The following is a 13,084-nucleotide window of genomic DNA, read 5'->3' as shown; positions in this document are numbered from 1 at the left end:
TCCTGGCCACAAAACTCCCTGACCTCTAGTTTCCAGAATTTGGCACCCAGTGGTGACAATGGCTTACCTCCATCATAAACTCTAGTCTGATGGCAGCTGCTACATTATTCAGGAAATGAGAAAAAAAGAGAACCCAAGAGAAAAATGACTTAATGATGCTAGCTAAATTCAAATCTTACCCTAATCTTTTTATAAAAGATTAGTAAAGTCATTTACTGATACAAAGATAATCCAAAAAAGTAAATAATAAAACATACTTAATATTTGTCTTTAAACTGTAATCCATGACTTCTAAAACATCTCCCTTTTTAAATATTTATTTTAATATCAAAATTATTTTACCCTCTCCAAACATTCACCAAATGTTACACAACGGGAAAATCAGTACAAGTATATAGCAAGAAGAAGAAATCTGTTTTAGGAGAAAATACATCAAGGATAATTCACAATCTCAACTAAAGAACAAACATCAATTACCACTTAGTGAACTTATAACTAGTTCTTATCCACTAGCCAAAACAGAATATTAAATTGATGAAAAGTAAAAATAACAATGATAATGTCTAAGGAAAAACTACAGTAACTTTTATCTTTATACTAGTTCTCATTGACATATCTTTTCAATTTACAAGAAAATTAGGAATATTACTTATCATTCATGATGCCAAACTATTTTCCTATGACATAAAGACTAACAATCAAAAGAAAAGGAGGTCAAAAAAAGGTCAGATCACTAAGGCATCATCTGTCAACACAACCTTACAGAACAAACGCTGGAGTAATGACAGCTTCTTCATGGCTAACAAATTACACAATTTATCTGTATGAAGTTCTAGTCAGTGCTCTACTCTGACCAGGTAATGAAATAGGACATGAGATGGAAATTCCATTATATTAATACCTAAGGATACTGTATTTGCTGGGATAAATATACATAACTATATACAACAAGACTTTTTTTAAGAATCCAAAGGCAGGTTAAGTCATGACTAAGTCATGAAGAAACTTCTTCAGTTTATAAGAGTTCTTAGAAATAAAAATATATAATCAGCACAAAAACATAGCTAAGTGTAAAAGCACAATGAATGCCTTTTATGGTTTCTATTTTACTAACACAGAGTTAATGGGAATTGCCATGACAAAATGATTGTTTTTATGAAAAGAACCTTCTTTATTACTAACCAATCAAGTTTCATTTTTATAACTGATGTAGAAAAGTTCAAAACCATGAATCATTTACAGAGCGTACAAAAATAAGAAAGTGTTCAAGAATAGAGTAGAGGATCATTTACAAAGCAATAAAAAATTAAAATATGCATTTCTCTTTCTGGCAAGGCAAATACTTCTACACAAATGTCTGTAGCTGAATTTGCTAAATATTATAACTTGTCTTTGAACAAAAAAAATGAAAAGCCTGAATTTAATATCTCTATTTGGTATCCAGTCCATCTGATAACCACTTATCAAGAAATTTAAAAAATGCTTGAAAAATGTTAAGAAGTTTGATGTTTTCTTTCAATTTTCACTCAAAAATGAAAGGATTAAACTAATATTAATAATGCAAATGCCTTCACAGAAATAAGGGTGACAAATTTTATGGGGCCCCTATGACCAAAATCTTTTAAGTTAAAAACTAAAAGTCATTTAATTTAAGAGTATAAAATGTTAATAAAGCATACAAAAAAATTAAAACTCACATTATGTTTAACTATGGACTATTTCAAGACTAGACACAGCCTTTCAAGTGATCTTAACATCATATCGAAGTTTTCTAAATGACAACAAAACAATGCTTCTAAGAATCTGGCTTCCAACCTATTCATAAATACAATATGATAAATTAAAATAGGCCACACTGCTGTCAATAAATTGGGCTCTGTCTCTTATCTGAGTATAACCCATTTTGTCTTTGTTTGGCTTTTCCACCTGCTCCTTCAATATCTACTTCACAAGTGCCAAGGTGGTAAGCTCTACAGTATGAGACTATTCATATAACTAATGTGAATCAAAGATTCTCTGAAATGTGACAGCCGTTCAGTAACTTCTCAATAATTCCTCAGAGCCATCCTCAACACAACAGAATCCTCAGAAGACTGAGTATAAGTAACTAACCAAATTAAAGGCTTGTATTTTTCAGTTATCTGTTGCAATTACCATCCTCAGATATTCAGACGCACAGATGTAAGAGCCTTGATTTTCACTTTCTTCATTTTCAATAAACCTTGTGAAGAATAGCATCCTATTTTTTAAAGGACGTTTAAGCTATGTTTTCCACTTCTTTGCACCTCTAGAACACTTTGAGTACCTTCCAAGTCCAGATTTGCCAGTACTTGTAGAAGTGGGATAAAACAGAAACACTTTTTTACTTATACAAAACAAAAATTTTTAAACATGCCTGTTTTGATTATACTTACTTTCAAGATGCTTACATATGGGTTCCCTGGAACCTGTAAAACTACTTTCCCAGATGATACTATAAATTAGTCTGCTGCTAAAATGAAGCTATTAACAAATTTAAATAATTAAGTACCCACATGCCCACAGTGAGATAAATGAAATATTTGAAGTCTTCTCTTTTCATCCTTTATATAGTTTTGAGCTTCTAAATACAGAACAGATATTGTCCTGATTTCAAAAGATTAATAATTACAGTATGACAAAATTACCTGATATGCTTAAAATATAGCAAGGCCCTGGAAAGTAATAAGATCATTCAGAAAAGATGGTATATGAGTTAATAAAAATAAAGACACTTTGGACATTTTCTGCTGTCCAAAATGGTAATGGGATAACATCCCCAAGAGCTCTTAGGTGACAAAAGTATAGTAGAAACTACCATGTGTTGAATAATCATCATGAACGTACCATTCTGTGCTGTTTAATATATATTATAAAATATATTATCCCTCTTTTACAAATAGGGAAACTGTGGCCCAGAAGGGTTTGTCCAAAATCATAAAACAAAGAAGAGGCAGAGCTGAGCTTAGAACTCAGTTCTTCTGTCTTGTTTCAGTGGCTGTGTTCCTAACCTTTTTCCTTTCTTACTAAGGGAGCCTCAATTCCTTCATCTATAAAACAAGAACACCACTTATCTAATAGAATCGAATTGTTAATGTTAGCAACTATGCATATGAATTACCCAGCACAGTGGCTCAAAAATGGATGCTTACTCTTAATGTCAGTAATCAGATAATTATCAGCTAAGTTAAAGCTAAAACTTTTTGGCAATGCCTAATAAACAGGCCTCCACTGAAAAAGACTCAGAATATATGTATATACCTATGACCCATACCAAAAATTCTATTTTATAATAAAGGTAAGCATGGCTGGAGTTTATCAAATGTATAATCTTGAAACAAATGTATCTTAGAATAATTTAAAAGTGATTTTAATAATTATAACTGTACATATTTTATCTTATTGAAATAAATTTTGCATTCTATTTATAAATGACTTTTAAAAGCTTGACCAAACATATCTTCACACAGGAAGTCAGAGGCAAAACCAAGTAGGAAAAAAAAACTGACAGGTAAATAGCTAAAAATAATATTAATGAACAATTATTGAGTCCTTACAATGTGCCAGAAACAATGCTAAGCTTCTCACATCTTTTCTCATCTGAGGCTTAAAAAGGCCAAGGTCAAATATGTAGTAAGTAGTAGCTAAATAAGAACCCCAGTCTGACTCTCACTCCAAAATCCATAGGCAGTGTAAAAGCAAGGTGAAGAAGTAGTCAACACTGTTTTGCCTTTTTGTGCTCAGCACCCTGTCTCCTTCCTTTGTACATTATCTGGTGGCACTATGGGGCTTACAGTCTGGAGCCAACCAAACTGTGGCACAGGAACAGGCAAGTGAGTCGGGCCTGTCCATCTACGATATAGCACTCCACTCCACCCTTTTGGTGACAGTGACTACTCCCAAATGTGGTCACACAACTCAAATGAGGCTACTCAGTCCTCGCCTAGGATACAATCATACTCAAAGGAGAAAAGCAGACACTTAAGTAATGTACTGGAATATCTTATCATTAAAAAAGAAAAAAAGCAAGTCAAAATTTAAAATACACAGGCTGTTATAAAAGATTTTGAAAACCACTGAATATCCAGGACTATTTTTATTCTTCTTTGAAAGTTCTAAATCTACCATATCATTGTCAACTAATTCAAAATCATAATTTACCATTCTTTTCCATACCACTGAATTAAAAGAACAATTTGAATTCCCATTCCACTTTAAGAAATGTATCCAAAAAACTATTCAATAGGTACAAATATGTCAATGCAGGCACTATTTACATAGAGAAAAACACATATACTTGTGATGGCTTTAATATGCATCAATTTGCCTAGACTGAACATCCATCTGCCACAATTCCCTTTCTACTATATTTCTGATCAGGGTGAGCTACAGGAAATATCCTCTGGAAGACGGGTAAGACAGAGGGAGGAAACAGCATATCGAACACCTCCCAGTTACTCAAATGCACTGCTGTGAAGGGATTCTGCTGATAAAATTGAAGTCCCTAATAAGCTGACTTTACAATAATCAAAAGGAAGATTATCTTGGGTGGGCCCTATTTAATCAGTTGGAAACCCTTTAGCAGAGGCCCGAAGTCCTCCCAGAGATCAGACACTGCAAGCAGCACCTGCTACATGAGCTTCTCTTCCTTCCTGGATTTCCCCTTCCTGCCAGTCTGCCTTGTGGACTTGGTACTTGGTTGGTTAACCCACACAACTACAAGTTAAGCCAACTGTGAGTGTGTGTGTGTATGTGTAAAGATAGAAAGAGATGGAGCTCCTAATTCTTCTGCTCCTCTGGTTGAACTAATACACACCCTAAATACCCATCAGAATAAGCCTAAATAAGTAGATTATTTTATTACAAAGAAATCCTATGCAACCATTCAAAATTGATGATGTATATGTTCATTGGTAGACATAACATGCTATATGACAAAACAGGTTACACAAAAGTATGCATATTTTATGTCATTTCCCCCCCAGTTTTACAGAGAAAAAGCTTTGCTCACCAAAGTTTTAATGATGAAGATGGGATTTTGAAGTCTTGATCTGGGTGTTATGATTTCAGTTGATTCTTACTTTATTCTTTATTTATGTAGGATTGTTTTCATTATCTACAATAGCTTTCTATCATTATTTTCCAAAAAAGAAAAAGAAAAAATAAACCTTTCTCATTAGAGAGGAAATATGTCAGGTAGACTTACAGGTTAAAATGTGCCAAAAGCCTCAAGGGACAAAGGAAGCTATCCAAGTAAAGTGAACTTTTCAGGCAGACAGTAACATGTGCCTCAGGTGGAACTATCAGTAGTTTAGAAAAGGAGAGTGTTCAAGGAAAAGAGTGACAAGAGATGAGGCTAGAGGCAGATTCAACTAACCTATGGAGCGCCTTACATATCTCCCTCCACTTACTACAAAGGGGAAATAAGGAAGGTGTTAAAAAAAGCGGAGCCACATTTGCATTTTAGGAAAATAAAAATAAAACACCACAAACAAAACCCCGCTGAGGCTTGCAGTGTGGAGACTGCTGGAAAAAGACCAGACTGGAAGCAGGGACACCAATTCGGAGCCTACCACAGTAATCCCAAGAAAAGCAGTGGAGATGGAGGGAATATGCCATTGAGTCACAGTAAGAAATAAGGACTGAGGGAACTTGTGGGGGACACACTAATAGCACAGACACAAAAGTAGTTCCCTTAATCTGGGGAGTTCAGAGGCACCTTCCAAAAAAGTGTCCTTATGAATAAGACTCAAGTATGTCACAGACAGCCTTAAAGGCAAGACACCTTTAAATGTTTCCAAAAGAAGTTTCAGTCCAGCCAAGATGGAGGCGTAGGTAAAAACACACAACCTCCTCCCACAACCAAGTTTAAAGACAACAAAGTTTTAGTATTAAAAACGCAACCAAAACACAGAAAATTGAACTGTACAGAAGTCCAACAACAACAAACCATTCAGCCAGACTGGTAAGAGGGGTGAAGTCAGTAGCTGGTGGGGCAAGGTAGTGCAGGAAAAAGCGGTCAGACTGACCCAGGCATGTAGGCAGCGGCTGTCAGATCCCAGGCGCAGGACAGACCCAGTGGGGGCAGACCCACTGGGGGCAAATGGACAGACCCAGTGGGGGCGCAAGGTGGCTGGCTGACCACCGTCACACATTCACACGCAGATAAACCAGGTGAAGGAGTGAGCAGAGAGACAGACCACACAACCCAGGCCCCAGCAACTGGAATTAAAGCCTAAAAGCACCAGTTGGAAAAACTTTCGAGCTCAAGGTGTCGGGAGAAGCTCCCAGGCTCACAGAGGGTTTGTTGGAGAGACTCACAGGGTCCTGGAGGATGTACAGGCCCACACACCCGGGAGCCAGCACCAAGAGGGCCCCGTTGGCTTGTGGGAAGCAGCAGAGGGGACTGAAATCAGAGAGGGAGCAGAACAAACGCCATTGCCCCTCTCAGACCCCGCCTCCACATACAGCGTCACAAACCAGACTGGGTCGCCACCTAGGTGAACACCTAAGGCTCCACCCCTCATATGTAATGGGCACAAACAGACTAAGACATTATGGCTCACACAGAAGAGCTCAAAGCCCCAGAGCCAATACATCTAAGTGACTAAGATATAGCCAACCTATCGGATGCGCAGTTCAAAACACTGGTGATCAGCATCCTCACAGAACTGGTTGATTTTAGTCACAAATTAGATGAAAAAATGAAGGCTAAACTAATTGAAATGAAGGTAAATGCAAAGGAAACCAATAGTGATGGAAAAGAAACTGAGACTCAAAACAACAGAGTAGACCAGAAAAAAAGAAAGAAACAACCAAACAGAAAAGAATGAAGAAACAAGAATTCAAAAAAAAATGAGGAGAGGCTTAGGAACCTCCAAGACATCTTTAAACGCTCCAACATCCGAATTATACGGGTACCAGAAGGAGAAGAGAACAGCGACAAGTGGGAAACTTATTTGAACAAATAATAAAGAAGAACTTCCCCAATCTGGCAAAGGAAATAGACTTCCAGGAAGTCCAGGAAGTTCAGAGAGTCCTAAAGTAGGTGGACCCAAGGAGAAACACACCAAGGCACATCATAATTACATTAGCCAAGATTAAAATGAAGGAGAGAATCCTAGAAGCAGCAAGAGATAAGGGGACAGTCACCTACAAAGGAATTCCCATCAGACTGTCAGCTGATTTCTCAAGAGACCTTCCAGGCAAGAAGGGGCTGGAAAGAAGTATTCTAAGTCATGAAATCCAAAGACCTACATCCAAGATTACTCTATCCAGCAAAGCTTTCATTTAGAATGGAAGGGCAGATGAAGTGCTTCTCAGATAAGGTCAAGTTAAAGGAGTTCATCATCACCAAGCCCTTATTATATGAAATGTTAAAGGGACTTATCTAAGAAAAAGAAGATAAAAAATATTAACAGTGAAAGGACAACAAACTCACAGTTATCAACAACCACACCTAAAACAAAAGCAAACTAAAAGGACAACTAGATCAGGAGCAGAACCACAGCAATGGAGATCACATGGAGGGTTAGCAACAGGGGAGTGGGAGGAGGAGGGTGGGGGAGAAGGTACAGAGAATAAGTAGCGTAGATGGTAGATAGAAAATAGGGGGGAGGGCAAGAATAGTATGGGAAATATAGAATCCAAAGAACTTGTGACACATGGACATAAACTAAAGGGGGGGAATGGTAGGGGAGGAGTGGGACATCCTGCAGGATGGAGGGGAATGAAGGGGGGGAATGGGACAACTGTAATGGCATAATCAATAAAATATATTAAAAAGAAAAAAAAGAAGTTTCAAACTGTGTTAACTCATGCCCATAGAAAGGAAGAATAATAAGCAGTGTTAAATACATTAAAAATTAGAGCTCTCAACTATAAAAACAGACTCACAATTATTTATTAAGTTAAAATAAGACTATGTATGTATATACCTCAAATCTCTTGAGGTTGAGTTTCTTCCAACAAAATCATATTACTGGCAAAAACAGAATATTCTGAATAGTTGCTGGATTTGAGTCACACTTAAAAGTCACTTCAAGTCAAAAGCAGGGTTTCATATAAATTATTATTTCATCTGCCCTTTTTCCACTGATTGCCAAAATAAAATCTTTTAAATCTTTAAAATTAGACTCGCTTAAATTACAGAAGTAAAATATTCTCACTATAGCAATTCAAACAATTCAGAAATGTAGTTCCTCTACCCTCCACCAATGCCCTACCCTGATTACCCTTAAATTACTACTTAAAGTTAGTTGAATATTCTTTTTTGTGTCTTTTTGCTTACATAAACATATACATGTTTACATAGGGGTTATTTGTTTAACAATAATGGGTTGATACAACATATATTCTATACCTTGTTTTTACTTAAAAACTTTCAAGTCAATATATTTAACAGGTGTACCTCTGCATTTTTAGTATCTGTTAATAATGTGAGCATAGGACTTGATATATAATTAGAACATCTCTGGTTTTTTGCTATTACAAATGATTCTACGATTAATATCATTTTATATTTCTTTTCTTTTTCTGTATATTTCTTTAAATACTGGTCCTTACATGTTTATCAGATAAATTCCCTGAAGAAGGTCTGGGTCAAAGGATTGTACTTGTTAAAATATTGCTATATTAAGTTTCCCCAACATAGCCATAATTTACAGACTTAAAAATAGTTTAAGGGTAACCATTTTCCTCATGCCCTTTGTGAGTACTAGAAATTATCATATTCATTTTTGCCCACAGGACTAGGTGAAAAAATAGTTCTTACTTTTAGTGAGAAGAGCATCTTTTCATATGTTCATTGTTCACTTGCATTTCCCCTTTTATGACTGCCTGTTCCAATACTTTACCCTTGATTCTGTTGGGTGTCTTTCTATTTATTTATCACACAAAGCTTTTAAATTTTTTCTCCAATCAAATCTGCCAATTTTTTCTCCCATGAATTCTGGATTCCATATTTTGTTTATGCCTCCTCTGCCATCCAAGGTTGTTAAAATAATCTCCTATATCTCCTAATTATTTTATTACAATTTGGTTTTGTTCTTATTTTACCTTCAGATCTTCAATGCATTCTTTTGGTGTTAGGAGTTGTCCCCACACCCTTTACTGAATTTTCCATCTTTAAATGCCTTCTCTAGAGTAACAGATCAAAATTCCTAGAAATTCTTAAGCTTCACTAAATGAAGATAAATTCCAAGCTTTAAATGTTTACTAAAAGACGTTCATCACTTTTTCTTTAAAAGAAAGCACATGTTGGAACACATGCATACAGTGTACCAATAACAGCACACACTGTGAAATGGTTTATATATTTTAACACAGTAGCAATCTAAATTAATGATCTATCTTTTTTAACATAAATGGTAAAAATAGAAATATCATTTGAAATCTTGAGATTACTTATTGATTCTGGTCATAAATATTTGAGTACCAACTAACAGGTGCTCACAATACAGCAGGGCACAAAACAAGTATGATCCCTGCTTTCATTGAGCTTGCAATCTAGTGAGCGCTTCCCTCTCTCCTAAGAAACAAGGTATTTATTTTAAGTGAAAAAGGAAGAAATACAATGAAAAACATTTTGGCAAATTTTATGACACATTCACTATTTTCCACTTCCAAAATACTACCTTATTTCTACGTACCTATTCACCCTAGTGACTGTCTCCTTACTATGCTCATACTGAAAATACTGCTAGGAAGTTAAGATTAATTCCATTTAAAGATTAACTATTATCCATCAATAAACACCTACAGTACATACGTCTAGATTCCTTTATCGACAATATTTAATTTTTTTCACTACAGTAAATAAAAACCTCGATAGCAGAAAACATAAGTCTATTTACACCAGCTAGGTTCAACCAATCAAATTGGTGTTTCTAAAAAATATATGTAGATTTAAAGATGTTTCAGTGAACCCTAAAGACATAGCAAATGCCTGTATTGTGTCGCTTGGAGATGAAACAAGAACTTCAGTGGCCCCTCAATGACAAAAAGCTCACAAGAGCGATTCATTGGCGACAATCAGCTTAAACTTCAGGTGCCACCACCAAGGTTGCTCCCACTCTTACACTTAAGCCTAGGGTCTCCAGGCCCATGTGGCCACACCCCCCACCTCGATCGCAACCCACACCCTCTTCCACACACCCTTTCCTCTCCTGACCTATTGGGGAGCTGGAAAAAGCACCGCCCAGGGGAAGCAGGCAGGACTCCTGCCACTGTTGGGTGACCTTACCCAACCGCCTCTCCCTCAGTTTTCTCATTAGCAATATAAGGCCGGTACCCTGCGCCTGCCTCCAACCTCAGGCCTGGCTTCCGTATCTAATGCCGCAAAGCCGGGGAAAGCTGCAGTCCTAAACCGCACACTGCTCCCCGCAACTGTCCCACGCCAGCCCCTTGGTCCGAGGCCACACGCGTTACCTGCAATCTGCGAGACTAAGGCTTCCGCCACTAGAGACATGTTGGCCGGGTGGCCCTGCGCCCGTGGTTCCTGCTGTGAGCGGTCCGCAGCGTTTTTCCGCGCAACCCTGGCAGCTCCCGGTAGCTAACAGGCCTGGCCTAAGTAGAGACTCAGACTCGAAAAGCCCACTACCACTACAGACGTGGCAGCGAAGACCCCAAGGTTACCCGCCAGGCGGAACCAGGAACTTCCGGCGCAGCTGACAACCTTGCACGAGTGCTTCCGCCAGCACCGCCCCTCGCCCCGCCCCCGCCCCGCCCCCCTCCTCCTGGTGCGGGATCCCTGCGAGTCCCAGGCTACCGGCAGCTATCTGGCAGGTGGGAGGCGAGTTGGTGGTCAGTGTTTTTCAGTGACTCCACTCCCCAATCTAGGGCGTGGGCAGGGGAACCCAAGAAGTTTTTAGTATCCTTCCTATAAACGAGACTCTTGTAAGCACGTGACATTTTTAAGTATATACAATAGATAACAAGTACCAAAGAAATATTTACAGCATTCTACTTCATTTCATCGTCTCAACACCGAAGTAAGAGGATGTTGTTATCTCCATTTTACTGATAAGAAAACAGGCTTAGAGAGTTTCAACCTACTCAGGGAGTCTGCTCAGGTTCAGATTCAAATCCAGGTTCATTTCCTCCGTTCTACTATACTGGTAGGTTGATTAGCCCGTGGGCAGACATTATTGTTTATTCCTTGATTCAAACATGTTTGCCCAGGGAAGGGGACTTGAGCAGCACCTAAGCTGAAAGATATTTTGCCCTTAAACTCTATACACTCCAAATGAAGCTCATCTTGGAAAATATAGAATCTTGTTTCACACACTTCTCCCCTTTTGGAGAGGGGCAGAAAGAGAAGACACCAAGTCTCATAAGTTACTTTTTATCCCTTTAAACTAATAACTTCTTAAGTTATAAATATACAGTTAAATAAAAACCAGGATATGATTTAGAGGCGTAAGATATAAGTGAAACAGACTTCAGATATCATCTGATGGACCCTCTCTCACTAATGAGAAACAGGTTCAAAGAGGTGAAGCGACTCATTTTAAATCACACAGTAGATAAAAAAGATAGTGTACCAAGTTTTTGCAAAGGAAACAGTGTTTTAAGAATTACTGTCCCTGACATAACATTTAGGGAGTATATGTCCTTTCTGTACATTTCCATAACTCTCCAAACCTCTATTATAGTTTATTGTTTATATTTCTGCCTAGTTCACTAGTGTTAGTTTCATACTACATTGCCACAAACAGAAATGTCTTGTGTCTCAGTTCTGGAGGCTAGAAGAAGTCCAAAGTCAAGATGTCTACAGGGCCATGCTTTCTCTCAAAGCTGTAGGGAAGAATCCTTCCCTGCTCCATTGTAGCATCTGGGGATTGCCAAAAGTTTTTAGCCTTTGTTGGCTTTAGGCATTTCACTCAAATCTCTGTCTCCTTCCTCACATGGTATTCTGTGTGTCTGTGTCCAAATTTTCCTTTTCTCATAAGGGTACCAGTCAATGAACTAGGGTACACCCTAATACAGTATGACCCCATCTTAAATTTATTTCATGTGCAAAAACTATTTGCCAATAAGGTCACATTCACAGGTACCAGGGGTTAAAAACTTGAACATACCTTTTTTTGTAGGGGGTGGGAGGACTTCTATGCACTACACTAGATAAATTTTTTAATGTCTTATTACTATTTGCATCACCCTCTACAACTAGGAAACTGGTTGAACTAAATTTAAATTTACCCCAAAACTTATATGAACATAAACACACCACTGTTTTAAGAAGCAGAGTCTTCTCACTGGTTGAGATTCAGAGTTTACGAGATGCTGAAATAAGAGGTTTTTCTTGTTCGTGCTGAGTAAGGTAACACTGATAGTAAAGAGTAAGCTATGCCCAATTTCCTCTTCCTCATCCTATGCGTGATAATGATCAAGAGAAATTAAATGCTTCAGGTATTTCACTGTCAATTGAAAGAAAAGCTTTTAGCCCTGGTTGGTGTGGCTCAGTGGATTGAGTGCCAGCCTGCAAACTGTAAGGTCGCTGGTATGATCACCAGCCAGGGCACATGCCTGGGTTGCAGGCCAGGTCCCCAGGTGGGGACGTTTGAGAAGCAACCTATTGATGTTTCTCTTGCACGTTAACGTTTTTCTCCCTCCCTTTCTCCCTCTCTTCTCCTATCTCTGAAAATAAATAAATAAAATATTTTTAAAATAAGAGAGAAAAGCTTTCAGTTCCTGTCTGTTCTGGGCACAGTGGAGAATTATGTATAACCTGTAAAACTGAAGATCCATCTGCTATTCAAGTTCTGTCACCAGCCTTTGTTGGTAATCATTAAAAAGCTGAAGATAAAATATTTTGACCACTTGTGCGTGCATGCAGGATTTTTTAGATTTCTTCATATTGTAGAGCCTGAACCAAAGTCCTAAAAAAGTACTTAGAAATGGACTAGGGAAACCAAAACCTATCAAGACCAAAGGGCAGAGGTGAGTTCCAAAGTGCAAGACAATGACAAGGGACTGGGCATTCAGGCAAGAGCAAGATGCAAAGCAAAGGAGAATGTGCCCTTAAAATGTGAATAAGCATCTACGGCTGAACGTGGATGAACTA

General features: G+C 37.9%; 1 protein-coding gene across 2 annotated transcripts in view; it reads right to left on the bottom strand.

The window, feature by feature from the left end:
* Positions 1 to 10,697, bottom strand: part of MTX2 (metaxin 2) — a 61,826-nt gene extending 51,129 nt beyond the window's left edge. For both annotated transcript variants that reach the window (XM_037130030.2, XM_037130029.2), the window contains exon 1: positions 10,447 to 10,697. Coding sequence is in view for 1 of the 2 variants with exons in the window: in XM_037130029.2 (XP_036985924.1) it covers positions 10,447 to 10,486 (40 nt within the window). In the remaining variant the exon portion in view is untranslated. The remainder of the gene's footprint in view (positions 1 to 10,446) is intronic.
* Positions 10,698 to 13,084: the final 2,387 nt, after the last annotated feature.

Source organism: Artibeus jamaicensis, unplaced genomic scaffold, assembly GCF_021234435.1.
Source record: "Artibeus jamaicensis isolate MK-2021 breed Jamaican fruit bat unplaced genomic scaffold, CSHL_Jam_final contig_391, whole genome shotgun sequence".
NCBI lineage: Eukaryota > Metazoa > Chordata > Mammalia > Chiroptera > Phyllostomidae > Artibeus > Artibeus jamaicensis.
The sequence above is the reverse complement of the archived record's forward strand: the minus strand, read 5'-3'. Positions and strand labels throughout refer to the sequence as shown.